This window comes from Epinephelus lanceolatus, chromosome 18, assembly GCF_041903045.1.
Source record: "Epinephelus lanceolatus isolate andai-2023 chromosome 18, ASM4190304v1, whole genome shotgun sequence".
NCBI lineage: Eukaryota > Metazoa > Chordata > Actinopteri > Perciformes > Serranidae > Epinephelus > Epinephelus lanceolatus.
This window is the reverse complement of record NC_135751.1, coordinates 17,875,799-17,892,749: the sequence shown is the minus strand read 5'-3', so window position 1 is coordinate 17,892,749 and position 16,951 is coordinate 17,875,799. Positions and strand designations below refer to the sequence as shown.

Genomic DNA, 16,951 nt, shown 5'->3' with positions numbered 1-16,951 from the left:
TCTTTGGCTGATTATCTGTTAGACCTACTGTGGCAGTTTTATGTGTTTGATCACTAGTTGTATGCAGGTATACAACATGAAATATAGTCACACAGCAGTGATTTATTGGGGGTTATAAAATTTAAAATTGGCACATATATTGCCTGCCAAGTGCACATGCTTGGTGTGAGGTATTCCATGTCAACATCCTGTATATTACATGAAATGGACCAATAAAAAGTCACAACAGGATGTATATTATGGAAGCCAGAGATAAAATAGATAACAGTGTTCATTGTCAGCAGCCTGCTTGTGTTATGAATAACAGACCATTACAGATAAATTAGATTTAAATTGCGTGTTTTTTCATTAATCTTATGATCCCAAGCATTACTATCTGGGTCATTCTGGGCATGGTTTAAAGGATCAGTATCGGCTAAGGTAAAGACTATCAAAACCAGGTTCTTTCTTTACTTAACCATGCTGTATGTTGTCCACTCAAGCCTGCAAGTGTTGCAGCACTGTTCTCTTTTACAATAGCCTACTGCGTGACTATTTCCGGGGTTCCTTGGTGACAGGCCAGAATTAAACTGGAATTTTGTTCGGTTGCTCCCTGCAAGCTGGTGTCTGTTCTCTGCCAAAGATCATTTGTAAGGGAAGCTTGTGAAAACTAAAGTGTGCCAAAGTCAGTAGGCTACACCTGTTATTTCAATGTGCAGATATTAGTCAGCAATGCATATTAGTATCAGGATCAGAAAAACTTGATTGAGACCACTCAAGTGACCAGGATCATCCGATGACAGAGTTGAGCTTTTTTGGTGTCAGTGTAAATTTGTTGCCATCCTTTGACTGTTCTGTGCTGGTTGTTAGCCGTGGCTGATGTGTTGGCTAGCGCTAACTGGTAAGAAGCTGAACTGAATGTTTAATGTAATGGCAGTAACAGAAAATATCCTCTCCATTAGATAAGATGATTAGTATTCAGTGGTGGGGCGGTGTGAGTCATAAAATTGTCCACCTGCCCCTGGGTCATTAGCTTGTTTGAAGTGTGCTGTTGTCTCCCATGACGCCAGGGCGATGCCGTCATCGTATGACTCCAGTCTGGGCAGCAGCAGGCTCCACTGTCTCATCTCCTCCTGTAGCGCCAGTATATTGTATTTGATGTAAATTTATAACTGTTTAACTGATAGTATTAATCTGTCTAAATTGTTATGCTTGATTTACGGTTAAACAGTTACTTATTAACATCCCTACAAGGCTGTGCTAAGCCAAAGGCTCCTTCAGCTGTGACTGAGCATGATTCCCATTTTCCTGCAAGTGTGCTGGAGAGATGGTGTGAGATAACACAAATAGTGAATTCTAGTTTTGGTTGTGAGATATTGGGTTACTGAACAGATATTTCGGTGTAAAAAAGATATTCAAATACCTGTTAAGTTACTGCTTTTAAGTAGTAGCATGTCTCCAGCACAAACCTCTAATTCTGCACCAGTTGTGTGAGGGAATGACACTTGTGATGTAATTAAGATACTTTACAGCAAACCTCAGCCAATCGGCCAGTAAGCCATTTGCGCTTTAGGGGAAGTAAAATCTTACTTGTTGCCACTTAAAAAACAAATTTGATTTCAGAAATGTTTCAATCTCAATATGAGATCATTTGCTATAAATAGCAACAAACCCCTGCTGGGCAACTCATTTCCAGCACCCAGAACAGCATGGCTTTGATTTCGGTCTTACACAGTGTAGTTTAGCACATGGCACATTAACATGTCCAACATGTCTGCAAATTAACAACACCCATTTACTTTTTGTCCCCTTATAATTTTGCTGGATCACATTTACATCTAATATTATGTCTCTGTACACACGTTGATTTATGTACATTACGTTTGTGTGCTTAAAAACAGTAAATAAGATTTACCGTTTTATTTCCCTAGGCATTTGTTTTAAGATTCGTCATTCATTGTTTTTTGGGTGTATAAATTCATGTTTGTGTTTGCAGTTACACCTGGATTTTATGTGTTTTTAACAAACATGATGACATTGTGATTACCTAGGATGCATTTCATGATAGGAGGTTTTATTTGTGCTTTTGACACTGACACATAGAAAAGAGTCTTTAAACTTTCCTTACTTTAACTTTTACTCAAAAGAATAACGTGTAAATTTGTGCTGTTGCAGGGTTTTGTCAGCTCGCTTTTAGCTCAAGTGGACAAGGCGCCAACTGACAAGCTAATGTATCCTCTCCCTGAGCCTGAGAGCCAGCTGGACATGACGGACAGGCCAGTGTGCTGTGTAAGTCATGTGCAGCCTGACCATACATTATTCATTACTCTCATCATGAAGAGGTCCTTCATCCTCTTTTATCTCTCCATCTCCTGGCATTTTACTCTCTCTTCCCCTCTCTCCCCCACCTCTTACTTTCTTAATTCATCAGCACCCATTAGCCACTACAGCAAAGAATAGCCTCTCTCTGTTTGACAGCAGTACTCTGAATCTCTCTCATCCACAACACCTGACAGTTTCCATGATCCCTACCATTTGTCCTTATTTCACTCCGCGTTTGCTTCCCTTAGCCACTTGTAGGTCATTTTTTGTCCTTTTTTTGTCCTCTACTAGATACAGTATTGTACATGATTGATTGCAGTATGGATTTTCCCCCATTGTGATTCAAGGGCATTCTTGAATAGCTGACATAACGCTGGGCTCTGCCCTTCTTCTGGAGTGTGATTGTTGGTGAGTGGAGGTGATAGTTGCCAGGATTGATAATAATTTATTCTTGCAAACAAACATCCAGCAGAGCAGAGCCACAGGCCACATTGATGCCGAGGTTGCCCTCCCGTGGCGTCCTTCTCGTCATTCTCACCTGCCACTGTGCTGCGGTTGCCATGTCAATCCATTACAACCTCGCCTGGGGCCCAACGCAGCTTCATCATTAGCTGTTGTTGTCACTTGGGGATATTTCAACTGTTCACTCTTGTCTCTTTCTTCCACTTTCTCTTTCTCTCTCTCTCTCTCTCTCTCTCTCTCTCTTTTCCTCGCATCACCAGCACCACCCTCTCCCATCCTCCCCCATTCCTGGTACAGTAGATGCTTCAAGCATTTCTCCACCCACCCCCCTGCTAGCTCAGCTGCTGAGCCCCACAGAGGACCATGTCCCTGGACTCCCCTTTATTACCATATCATGAGATGTGCCCAAGGCGTGTAGCAATGCAGCGTGCCGCCTGTGTCTTTAAGAGAGAGAGAATATAATGTGTAATGGGGAGGAAATAAGGCATGGAGTGAGCAAGTGAGAGAGAGTGGGTGAGGGAGTGTGAATTTATCATGGGCAAAAATTTGCGCTTCATTCTTAGCTGTGTGCTGAGCATCCTTGCACCGGCATGCACAGTCTCCCAAGGCTCATACTGCTGAAGAGTACGCCCCTCTCTCTCTCACACTCTCACATACACACACACACACACACACACACACTCTCTCAGCCTCTCCCACTCAACCTCTCCCTCACACACATACACACACGCACGTGCTTATAGTCACACACGCGCAGTGCTGTCAGAAGCGCCGCTGCTGGATCAGAGCCATCTCGCGAAGGAGGTTCCAGCGGAGGGAAGAGAAAGCCAGAGTGAGAGCGAGACAAAGGGAAGGAGGACGGTAGAAGGAGAGGAGCGAATAGGAGCACAGGGACCGGCACAAGGAAGGAGAGACCCAGCGCTTTGTGAAGAACAGAAAGCGAGGGACAGGAGGAAGGAGGAGGAGAGAGGAAAAAAGAGGAGGGGGAACAGGAAACGCGATCACTTTCAGCTGCAGCGGTCCGTGTCGCAGCATGGGCAATGCACCATCCCAAGGCATGTCAACCCTATCTCCTTGCATACTTGTGTAGCAGGTATCTTTTTTGATTCTGCGTGTTGTGCTACCCAACCAGCTGGCTGTCCTCCTGTTACACTCTGTGAAAGCAGGGGATGGGGGGTTGGGCTGAGGGCTCGTGGAGCGTGGCATTGCTTGAGGAAAGCGATGCTGTAAGGTAGCATCGCTTAATGGGTAGTGGGTTAGGAGTGGGATGCATGGGGAGATGCTTGCAGGGGTTTTGCATATGAGGATGAGGTGCTGGAAACACTGGGTGGAGGCACCATTTGTGGGAGCAGCAAGAAATGGGAGGGGGCTGGTGTAGAGCAGAAGTACCATCAGTGAAGCAGGTGGTGTGTGTGTGTGTGTGTGTGTGTGTGTCAGGGAGTTGACTAGTGAGAAAGAATTTTGTCATGTGTGTAGTTGAGCGTAAAGTGTGATTGTGCTTGCCTGTGTGTGTGTATTTGTGTGTATTGGAGTAGTGGTTGCAACTGCTGCTGTCCGCCACATGGACGACCTCTTAGAAGTAGAGCACTCCAAGGTGTGTGTGTGAAAGACAACAAGATAGAGAAGAAACAAAGATGAGTAAGACAAATAAAAGAATTGGTGGATGTAATGATTGCTTAATGAGGGGACAAGCCAGACAGCTTTGCCTTGAGTGAATGGGGGATGGTATTGTAAATGGATGATCGGGTGGGTCAACTCCTTCATGTGATGCTCTCTCTATTCCCTTTGGGCCTCTCTCTCTCTTCCTCTCTTTCCTTTTGTCTGTCTCTTTCTTTTAATTTCTCTATTTCACTCTCTTTTACAACCCCTTTGGTAAAGTACCAGTTGCTAGCTTTGCAGCCTCAAAATGCTGTACGTGATAATGAATTGAAGGTCTGTGATTCCTGGTGAGAGGCAGGCATATTTGCATCTAGATGTGCATATACTAGATTTCTGCATGCAGTATTCTGTATATTGGATTTGTGTCCACGTGTGACACCTATGTTTCAGGAAGAGGAAGGGTAAATGTAGAGATGGACATTAAGGAGAGAGTTTAAAGGGGCCGTGGGGGTACAGTAAAGAATTTGGGGAAATATGCTGGATGCATGTTGAAACACTCCTGATATTGAAAGGCTTCTCTGATAGGAAACAGAGGAAAAGTATCCACTCTTAAGATGCAGAGAAATGAAGAGAGAAGGAGGAGAAAGCTGGTGAATGCACACTTTTCAGAGAAAAGGGCAGCGCCACACAGCTTGGGGGACTCATTCATCGCCATTCATTTCCCTTTCCAACTCTTCATTCTCCCTCACCTATTTTTCCCTCCTTTCTTCCTCCCCTCCTCCTCATCCCTTGCTTGCCTCTCACCCAGGGACAGTCTGGTAGCTAGTGGGGAGAAGAAAACCGAGACAAGAAATAGAGGATATGAAGGACGGGGAAAGAATGAAAGGAAGTCTGAAAGAACAAAAGACAAAAAAATGGTTGGCACGTAGATGGACAGGTAAGTTGAAATGCTGAAGTCTGGCAGCAGCATAATTCTTTTTAACAGTGTTGAGTGTCTAAATGAGGCGATTACTTGGATGATTGCAAGCGCTCAGCAGTGGAATAGTAAACAGCTCTTTAAACCTGTTTGTTTGTGAGCTTCTTCTCCGATGCGTTTGGTGTAGAATACTGATGCCCTCAACTTGTCTGGTCAGTTTTTGGGTGCTGTGTTTTGCTTTTTTTGCCGATGACCTTTGGAAGGTTTCATTTCTCATTTCTCCAAGTTGATATTTGAATTCTCTTGTCAGACGCTCTTATCGGTCTTTAAACGCAGAGGAAATCGTTTTTAGGCTCAGGTGAAGGCAGACTCAAGCTGCAGTGTCATGAGACCTTTTGCACTAGCCAGAGGTCTGTGTGTCTATTGGATTTTTCTCTTTATCACTGTAAAGCTTGTCCTTGGAGGTCCGTCTGTAGTCAGTGTCTATTTTAGAGGGATTGACATGGATTAGGCCGAATACTGAGCCATGGGTGTCTTTTTTTTAAAAAAAACAGAGAATTGAGTTGGCTGAATGTAATAGCTGAGTTTATTTTCTATAGAAGCACAACAGTCGTCAATCACAACAATCATTTGCTGAAACAAAAGATTTGTCGCTGTATGGACCTGCAGTATTCAGTACTGCTTGTGCTGTTTCTATTCAGGGTACCTATTTAAGTTAATGTAGTGAACGACCACTGCCACAAACTGCGCTAATGTTTTGGCTGTGCATTCAGGCCACCAGTGAGTCACATCAGGCTTAGCTTTGCCAAGTTGGCCAGTAAAAGAGGTATACCATTTACATTTGGTACAGTAGTCACCGCTTAAACACTGCCTACCACAGCAAAAAGAAGCATCTTTATAAGCCCATTAGAGTTGTACCAGTTCACACTGCTAGGCTAAACCATAAAGAATAGATTAAGCAGAGTCAAGCATTAAGCCCAGTATTAGCCTGCCGGAAAGCTAATGCTTATCGTAATGTCACCATTGTGCAGAGACGGCAGATCCTGGTAGCTTTATGCCTCCATGCTATACCTAGTATGTTCAGCTGAGGTTTATGTCAACACACATGTCTGTCTATCTGCTGATCCTCTCTAGTGAGGCGAAGGCAGAACCGTGTCTGGGAGCGGCCTGCAGTGACTGAGATGCTGTTACACTGCATGTTGAAGTGATGTTATACTGTGGGAAATGAGAATACTGGCAAAGGCATACACATGGTGTGGGTGTAGATGATATGTGAGAAAGAATAGGATGTTTTTGTACTGTAAACGCTTGATTTACTGGGTGTAAACTGAGTATGAGGTAATGTGATGACGTCTTTGTCAAGGTAGGCTTGGATGTGTTAGAATTTGATCACAGAAATGTAGATGATTTAGTCTTGACATTGGCACAGACGTGTTGGCAGCATGATGACACACTCAATACTGCAGATGGTTATACTGTTGGAGTAGAGCAGCAGGATACTGGAAAAAATTATATTTCTGCATTATATTTTGCAATATGAAAAATACAGGAATTTCACCAGATGACTTGAATAGCTCTATCTGGAAATGTATTAATCATTCTAGAAATACTGGGGTGGTTTTGTACATCTGCATAGAAAAAAAAAAAGCCGAAAAATGACTTTTAACTAAGACTTTTCTGATGGGGAGGAGGGGTAAATTAAGTAGTTTAATACATTGGTTGACTCACCACAACATCATTATATTCATAAAATAATCTTCTGTCAATCCAGGCTAAAGTGAAGGATCTAACAGGTCAAATTGATAATGCATTTTTGCTTACCTTAAATAACGGAGCTCCCTTATGTTGCTTCCCTCCTGTTCCTTGCTCATTTTCAGGTTGTGGTATTTTTCTAGCGGGTCGTGCCTTGGTTTTTTTATCAGACAGACTTCTCTTGTAGATTAACATTAGTGTTAACTAGATATGTCCGGATCCCCTCTCAGTGATTGGTATCATCAAAGCACTATTTAGGCTATGTCGAGCTATATTGACTCCAATCCGTTCATTTGTTTTATGCTAGCTGTCACACAGGTGTTTTTACTCGTGAATGGTTCATGTACAGCAATGCAACAAGGTAAACCAATCTGCACACTGCCTGCTGTGAAACACCACATGCCATAAACAACAACAAAATGCAGTGTTATTTATGTTATTTATCGGCGTTATGAGCAGTAATTTCAGCTCAGTCTGAGAGTCTCATGTGTTTTACTGTCTTCTCTGGTGCATGGTGGCACAGGTAGAGGGAGCCTAGTCTCAGTCTGAAGCCGTTGAAATCTGGCGCTTGGGCAGTGACTTGCTTGTCAGAAACCAACGAAAAAGTCGTCCTTTAATGACAGCATGATACGCAGCCAGTTGCCGTTACAGTTTAATAGCACCCCGTGGCATCAGGGGGAAACGCGGTGATACAAGGACGAAAGTGAAGGCAGCGAAAATCTAGTGGGGCGGGCAGGAGGGGTGGTGGATGGATCCAACAAACATTGACTTTCACCCGAGAGAGCGGTGTTTGCCTACCATAGGATTCTAAAGCCAAACCCTGTTCTTTTATCCTAAATCTAATTACGTGCTTTTGTTGCCTAAACATAACCACATGTTTTTGTTGCCTAAACATAACCATGTGTTTTTGTTGCTTTAACCTAACCATGTGTGTTTGTTGTTGAAGGAAAAAAACGTCAATCGTGTTATTGCACCAACATAATGCGTTTATTTCCTGTGAAAACAGAAGTCTATCTTGAAAGAAGACAATGCATGTAACAGGCAGAACTTGACACGGTTTCCCAGAACGTCAACAACCAACGCACCCAGGGTACCTTGCATGTTGTATGTGGATGTGGAAAGCCCATGACCAAAACGTCAATATGTGATGAGGTCGGAATGAGACTGTGTTGGTGGAGGAGAGACAGACATTGGTCAGTCACAGTCACCACACCACTACAAGTGCAACAAAAGTCCCACAAGCAAAAGCCTGTAAAAGTAGGCTAATTTATCAATGTAATTCACACAAAAGATGTACAGATGTTCTCCTTTTGTATCAAGCAGCAAACAAGTTGATGTATGACAAGTAAATTTGCCTTCCCCTTACATTGCATGTCCTGCGATGTGACTATTGCTCATGTGCACACTACAGTGTTGATACTGAAAAGACATGTCATGCAGCCCTCTGTAGGAGTATGGATGAAGGAGGATAAACCTTTGTAGGGTTTTCTAAGTGAGTTCAGTCATATATCAGTCTGACATTTACATCATAATACTTAGTTAATACCAAGCGGATATAAGCTGGATAGGCATTAAGGAAAACAAAGCAGATAAATGCTTTTCTGATAGGATAAAAGATTTTGTTTTCAAACCAGCTGAGCCCTGCTGGTCTGTTTGCCATCTTTTCATTTCAAAGGACAATAGTGAAAACCATAGACAGGTGGACTGTACCAGGTCATGTCATCATGTGCCTGTATGATATTTGTCTAACATGCAAAGACACAACCTGATTTGAACCACTATACATCATTGCCTTTGTTGCAGTCTGTTTAAGTACGGATCAGATCACAAGCAATGGGAGTTTTTGGTAGGAATATTTGTCTATTATTAAATTCACACCTGATAAAAGCTTTTAAGTGTTGACAGCAGCATGCAATTATGTGTGGAGCTCAGTATGTTTGTGGAGTCATTGTTTTGTACTTACGCACCTGCTTATTCCCTAGGTCTGAGCCACACAAAGCCCCATGAATGCTGCCTTGTGATTGGCTGATGATGATGCAATGTTTCATGGCAGAGGAGCAGCATGTTTTTAGGGCATTTCCAAAGTAATTGACCCCGCTGGGAATAGCGTTGCCGGAGTTGTACTGATGTTAAAGTGAATCTGCTAAACAAAATATTAACATGATGTACAAACTCAACACATTCTGGAGCACAACCTCTGGTGCATAAAAAGGGAAAGTGACCATCATTATGTGCTCAGCACACATAATGATGGGAAAATGCCAGACTTCTCTTTCCAAACCAGCAAGCTCATCCTTATGTTAGGTCTGCTTCATGTAGGGTCCTTGTCACAGCAAGTTGTAAATGCACCAGGGCTTGAGCTTACATATGTGCACCCACATGCATGTGTACAAATATGTGCTTTGTGTTAGTGTACATATACATGCAGCCTTAAATGAATAAATGTATCGAGGCATGCTTCAATAGAACATAATAGTTCTGTGATAAAATGATCACTACAGAGCTGGGACTGTCTTCACATCTCACTCAAGAATCTTTGCACTTTTTCAGTTTTGTACTTAGGAGGGAATTTTTGATGTAAACTGAGGTTTCAAGTTAGAAATCAAACTCTTTGTGAATGGTTTGTGCTTTTACTCCAGGGGTTTATGGCCTGTATGATAAGCCTCTCACAGCTGCAGTGGTAATCACATGAGTTAGCTCTCAAGGTCATTAATGATGCAATAGTTTCAATATTAGATCCATTTATCAAAGGTCCTTGTTTCCACGCCACAATTATGTGCAGCACAGAGTTTGATATTTGTGCATAACAATGGGCTAAGTGATCAGAACCTTGTATCCATATAAATTCTTTTATGAAAGTGATGGTGTATAAATAATGATCAGTAGAATGGTGGTTTTCAGCGTCTGATAGAATTAAAAAATTGTCCTCCTCTAGTTTCATTAATTTTGACCTTTTCAGAGAAAATTGAAAAGAAATTGAGCAGTTACTGTTGCTAGGAACGTTTTTGACGTCCTGGTCTTAAAAGCACACTGGTCATTTTGTTGAATGTTGAAGTTATTTTAACCACTTACCCATCTAAAATAATATCAAGTTGAACATGGCTTGATAAATTAATTGAAAGCTTTAATTATTAATTGAGCTTTAGTTAAGGAAAAAAACAGGAATTCAGTGAAGATTTACTTTTAGGCATTGTTATTCATTTATGATTTATAGATTTCCTATATGTAGATATTGATGATATTGCTTTAAGAAAAAAATGTCATAAGTAATCACAAACACACAAAGTGGCCACAATATATAGGCAGTAAGTACTATTTTGCCATTTTTTCAGTGCTTGCTGAGATCAATAAATTCCATCAATGAACTTGTGAGATTATTTTTATTCAATGACGTGTTTAACTGCCCTCTTACAGTCTCACCATTATTGACTGTCACGTTTATGTTTTGTTGCCTTTGCAAAAGCCCTGATGATTTAGGGTCAGTTGCTCACTGTGGTGAGTTTTGGTTCGGCTGCTCTTTGTGGATCGAGTCAGTGTCAGACTTACAGGCATATTCTGTTGGATGGTGATTGGTAGGTTAGTGGCCCGTTCCGACATGGCAAACAGTGTAGGAGAAACACTAATTTGTAATGTGAAACTGCTTTATTCAATGCTTTTACCGATTTTAATCACCGGGTCTATTTGATTTGGAGAAGAGGAGACCTCTGGGACATCGGGATCAGAAATAATCTGAGCACATAATAAGTTATCTGTAAATTAGCTGAAGACACATTTGCAGGTGCTGGGAAAGCCAGCTGTATGCTATGTGACAAACATCATAGGAGAAACACTGATTTGTAACATATTCAGTGCTATTGCAGGTTTTAATCGCCTGGTCCATTTTTCCTGGTCAGAAAGAGACCTTTAAGGAAAATTTGGCGCCTGGCTAAAACCTCCTAAACAATAAACACCGAAGGAATTCTAACCAGGAGAAGTTTCAGCCGGTTGCAGTCTGCAATCCTCATGGCTAGATGCCACTGAATGTCCTTAAATCTTACACACTGCTCCTTTAATTGTTTCTCTTCAAAAACTAAGGTGGCTGCAGCTGGGTGGTTAGATATTCAAAAAGGGCAAAAAATAACCATACAATTACTATACAGCAGCTTGTGTAACAAGATCCTGAAGTGATTGCAGTGTGGGTCCAGGAGGCCAATATTTACTTCATTATCCTCTAGATTTTCCCTGCTCGCAAAGCTGAAGTTGGTCCACAGTGATCTGTTGGAAAAGTATTGCTGCCCTAATGTGCTTCTTGAAAGCTCCAGCCTGTGAGTCATAAAAACAACTTGTCGTGTATTAAGGTGTTCTGTAGTGAGACATAACAAAATGGACTCTAAATCAAAAGTAGCTTTCTGCTGACTATTTAGTTTGTGCTGCAGAAGATGAAAGAAGAGGAAAAGATTTGTAAGTGGTGTTTTATATAATGACAAAGCGTGATACAATGAGAATAATACATCTTGGCATATCAAGGATACAAAATCCAACGTTTCTTTTTGTTGACTATTTGACAGATTATTAGGCTGTTTAAACGTATCCAGTAATTGAAACACTTTCAGACAGTATTTGAAGCCAGCATCTGCTTTCTGCTGTACAGTTGGTTCAGTGCAGATCAATTTGTGAAAATCCCGGAGATAATGAGGTAAATATTCAGATTTGGTAGGCAGAAGGTAGTTTGGCTTCAGAACTCAACTTTTTGTGCAGTGATTAATGGTCACTTCTTGCCCTTTTTGGATCTTTGAAAGACTTCAGTTTTTCTGCAGAAATTTATTTCAGTGGCAAAATATGAAAAACAGACTTCACCAGTGTGTGAGGCTGATTAGATGCTGACAACATTATAAGTGACAGCATGCACAGTAATTCCACTGTCAGTATTTTGAAGATGGTGACATGTTCCTCATTTATGTTCACATACTGCTGCTGAATTTTGACATAAACTTGTAAAACCTGCCTGTGGCCACTTTAAAATGGACTTGCAGCTCATTAAAGAGTATACGTGTGCATGTAGATTTTGTTTACAGTTTATTTTAGTCGTTTAATTAAATAAACTCTGATGTGTCAAACATTAATTCACAGGATCAACCTCCCGAGTCAGTCCTGCTGTACAGAATTAAGGCTCTCAGCTGGAGATGACCACGCTGTCTCACTTTTACCCATTCTGTTGGCAAGCTATATAAATCATGTTGTAGTCCTCACGTATCATGTTAATGCAGCTTAATCCAGGTTAAAGAAACAGTTTGAAGCTTTTAGAAATGCACTTATTTGCTTTCTTGCTTAGAAACACATCAATACCACTCCCATGTTTGTACGTGGTGAAGCTTAAGCCAGCAGCAGATTAGCTTAGTTTGCCTAGCATTAGATATAACGCTCAGGACTTTCCTAAACAACAAACAAACAAAAAAAAACATATAGACTCATACAGAAGCAATCCTACTTAGGACCAGCTAGAAGTGTGTGGTGGTATATTTGTCTGTAGATACCCTGCCCTCTGCCTGTATTTTCTTATTTTCTGTGTTTGGGACATTTATGGGTGTGTACTCCCACATGCTCAGGTGAGGTCGAGGCTTTATAAAAAGATGGTGATAATCCTACATAGTATATCTTCAATACTAAAACCAAGGGGAAACAATTAGCCTGGTTTTGCCTAAAGGTTAAAAAGATCTGCCTGCAAGCACCTAAAACAGGTTATTCATATTTCATTTCATACATGAAAAATACTAGTAACCTGGTTACTGATCACTGGAGTCTATTTGTGCAGGCACCTATGATGTTTACAAAAACAAACCAGGAATGGGAGATTAGAGTGCCAGGAAATATTAAACACCACGTTTATTACCACAACTTAACTGCTAATTTCTTCTCTGCTCTGATCGCCAGCAGCTGTCTGCTCTGAGCGCATCCACCATCTCTTTCTCTCTGTCAGCCACACACACACTCCATACTGAGCTAATATTATTCCTGAAAGGAGTTACACTCCTCTTATATCATTGTCCTCCACACTGGAGTCAACCTGTTACTGTCACTACTACCGCATAGCCAGGACAAGGGAGCAGTGGATGAAGATACTCAGCCTCTTTCACTACCAAAATGCTCAGCTTCTTCAACAGTCCAGAAGTGACATGCTTCTGCTGCCCCCATTGTTTGTGTGTCTGTTATGTCACTTTGCTAAAACTGCTCCTGAGCAGATAGTCAATACCTCTTTATAACCAAAATAAGGTGTATGCATGCAACAGTATGCTGGGTTCTTGCAGGAGTACTCTATCTACCATAATTGGGGATTCTCAGAAATGGAATAAAGTGTTCACAGGCTCAGACACTTAATGGAATACTCCAAAAACCCGATAATAAACGAGTTATTCATGTCTATGTAAATGCACTCATTATGTCATTACGTCCCCTAATAATTTCCATGTCCAATTATGTCCAGCTACATTTTTACCACACAGATATGAAAATGTTTTAACATTGATAATGGTGACTTTTAGTCCAGCTATGTCACACCTTGTCTGTTGCTTTTTCTTCACTCACTTACACATCCCAGTAAACAAATTAGATACATCCCAGGGCAGTATTAAGATTTTTTTAAACATACTCCCTAGACACTTAATTAGGTACATCTACACAATCTAATGTCAAATACATCAAATTTGCCACTATTCAGACATTTATGAAGACTGTAATGTTGTTCTTTTGAGGTGTTATTTCAACTATATTTTTAATATTAAGGTTGTTGTTGGTGGTGTTGTTCCTGGACTGCATTACATTGAAATATGTTTTAAATATTCTTCTTCCTTCACGTTTGTAAAAGAAGTGGGCAAAACATCAGAGGCACCTCTGAATATTAATAGTGTAGTATAGTATTTTAAAGGTCTGGTGCTTGTTTTGAGATTGAAAAGGCTGCCCATGTGTGTGTTTTGTCATTATGGAACAAAACACACATTTCATTTTTTCCTGTAGTTCTTGGCCGTTTTTATAATAAGGTTTCCTTGTAGGCTGCTGTATATACTCTAACAGCTGTAACAACACATCAGTGGCGAATGATATTGTTGGGATCACTTTCAGAGCAATTATATGAAATATAGAAACACTGACAGCCAAACAAAATCACCAGGGAGTAACAGTTTAAGTGGCAGCATGTGGTTGTTGGCGCCGTTTATAGAATGTTCATCAGTGTGGATGCGTACATCTTTACCTTTATAGTCATTGTTCTTGGTGTGGACATCTCTTAAGAAGAACGGTAAGTTGGGTAATTTGTCAGATGCTACTTTGTCTCCATGCACCCATACCTACTTGCACAACCAGATGGTATCTATTCTTGTGGAACGAAGAGGTTTAAAATCTACTTGAGCCTCACCTGGTGTTTTGTAGTACCTGAAATAGCAGCATGCATACACTCTGCTTTTAATATTCAGTAGAAATGGGGGCACGCAGTGTCAGATTCTAATACATCTGCTTCCTCCCTGCATGGGACAGCGGTAGTCTAAACATAGGAGATACAGATCATGTTGCGTTGTTCTCCTTCCCGCAAGGTTGTGTTTTGTTACATGGACATGTTTTTTTTGCTTATTATTGATCATTTAAAGCCAGATAAAGGCGTCAATGGGTTCAGAGAGAGTTGAGGTGAATCACTTACGAGCATGTCGACATTTCAAATTAGTGGGAGCCTAATTTAGCTTATATTCAGATACCTCAGGGCTAAAGACTCATTTCTAGCATCTGTGTTACTTCATGAGGGGGGCTGAACTGTGAAGCAATCAAGAACTGTCATTTCCTGAAATTTCCCTAGAAGAAGGAAAAGAAGGAAGAAAGGGGAGAGTGAGAGGAAATGAAGATGGTGGTGGTAGTGAGGTGCTAGATTAGAAGAAGCCGTAAAAGTCTTCTTTCTTCTCCCTCAGAACGTTTCCTCCTACGTCTTCCTCCCATCACTTCTGATTTTCATTCCCAAGCTGCTCAAGCAGGAATACAAAGCAGGCAGTGCAGGCTCTGATGATTTTGGGCAGATTAGCCTCCTTCTGCTCTTGACTGGATCCAAATATCCCTCATCTCATTCTGGTCTCAGTCTCAATAGACTCCTTCACCATCTCCCTGTGTGCCCCTCTTCTCTGCTTGACACTCTACTTTTAGACCAGAGGTTGATTTATCAAACTGTAACAAGAGATTTAGCATCACAAATTGAAGCATCAAATATGTCTGCACTGCCTTGGGGCTCGGCTACAATTTAGATTCCCATCTTTGCTCTCAGTCAACATTTAAACCTCCATCGCATTTGCTGTCAGTTGTACTGTAAATGCCATCAGTTGTGTTGTCACTGTGCTGGTCTCAATCTCTTAAATCACTCATTTATATCAGTATATCCCCATGTGCACATCCCGTCTTCATGCCATTATAAGTCTCTGCAGTGAAAAAGGCTCTGCTCTGCTGCAACCTTGTGGATCACTTTCCATTTCCTTCCTCATTTTCCCCACTAGGAGCTACCCTTCTGACAAGGAAACCAATTCCCACGTTATCGCCTGCTAATATACATGTAATGGCTTGTAACCGGCTGGGAAGCAGATACGGACTTGCATTATCTAGAAGTCCAGCCGAGCTTTAAAGATGGATTTTCTGTAACGGGGACCGCTGCAAACATTGCATGTGAAATCCCAGGATGAGCCCAAACCCACTGCCATAAACTATTAGAGCAGTGAGTATGAAAAGGTCAGCTCTGTTTTCCCCTGAGACAGACCTGTATCCCTCTGCTCGATCCAATGCTGCCTACGTTTTGTGCCTCCTGATTGATTAGCTGGGTGGCATCCATCTCCTCAGTGCTAGGCATTAATGGGAGACCAAGGGCTCTAACACAGTGCATGGCATTGGCATTTTTGAAACATAGTCTGTGTGCAGCAGAACTACCCGACAGGCAGGAGAGATATGAACACTGTGCGGAGATTCTCTGAGATTATGAGCCGAGAAAGTGTTAGGATGGATTGGCTTTCTTGCGGTACTGAGCAATGGGTGAGAGAGAGAAAGAGGAAGGAAAATGCCGAATATGACTGGATGTGCTTGTCTGGTTTTGTGCGTAGTTGTTTTTGTTGCTGGTGATAGTGAGTCACTCGGTGGTCATAATTTCAGCAGCAAGGAGGTGCCTACTAATGTTTGACCTTGTTCAATAACTAGAGCTCTGTTGAGGACTGCACACAGAGGTAATCACTGCCAAAGCCTGAGCTCCGCCTGTAGGTTATAATAAGGGTGTTTGAAGGTTGTCATGGTGTGGACGTGTTCCTTCATTTGGGTTTGGTTTCTTTTTATTTAGTGTTATGATTTTTTCATGGGCTGCAACTGACAATTACATTCATTATCAATTATTTATGTATTTTTAGCTGAGACTAGAAGCTCTTTAACTTGCCTGGTTGGTTGGTCCATAAAAATTTCCCCACCCTTTCATGGACAGTTTTTGCCCCAGGAGGCTGAAATTGGTCTTGGAGGTCAAGTGTGTCTGTGTGAAGGTGTGTGTTGAGCTTTTTACACAGAGATCACATGATAGGCCCTTCCACGCCACCTTTGCATTTTTATACAGAACCAAATAACGGGAATAATTCAGCTCCAGTGTGTGATTTCAGATGGTATGCTAGTGTTCTGGAAATACAAGAGGTGTGACAGGCATGACATGAAACAAAACAGCGTCGTCCTCTAGTGTGACATATAACATGTCGGCAGAACAGAGTTGTTTACTGTCCCTGTTAAATGGTGGCTGATCTTGTCCAGCAGCTACTGGACCTCATTGTTTTCCTAATTTGCAAACATTTTCGGCCGCTGTTCTTCTTTGAGTTAGCTGCTTTTTAAATCTCCTGGCGCTGGGTTGCACACTAAACACATTGTCAGAATTGACACCTGTCGCATCAATGGTCC

General features: G+C 41.6%; 1 protein-coding gene across 3 annotated transcripts in view; it reads left to right on the top strand.

Annotated features, from left to right (window-relative positions):
• Positions 1–3,311: 3,311 nt before the first annotated feature.
• Positions 3,312–16,951, top strand: part of srcin1a (SRC kinase signaling inhibitor 1a) — a 146,388-nt gene continuing 132,748 nt past the window's right edge. For 2 of the 3 annotated variants that reach the window (XM_078161295.1, XM_078161294.1), the window contains exon 1: positions 3,313–3,818. In XM_078161295.1, the coding sequence (XP_078017421.1) occupies positions 3,797–3,818 (22 nt within the window). In that variant the 5' untranslated portion in view covers positions 3,313–3,796. Of the gene's footprint in view, positions 3,819–16,951 lie in introns of all 3 variants that reach the window. The other variant, XM_078161296.1, reaches the window with a different exon arrangement.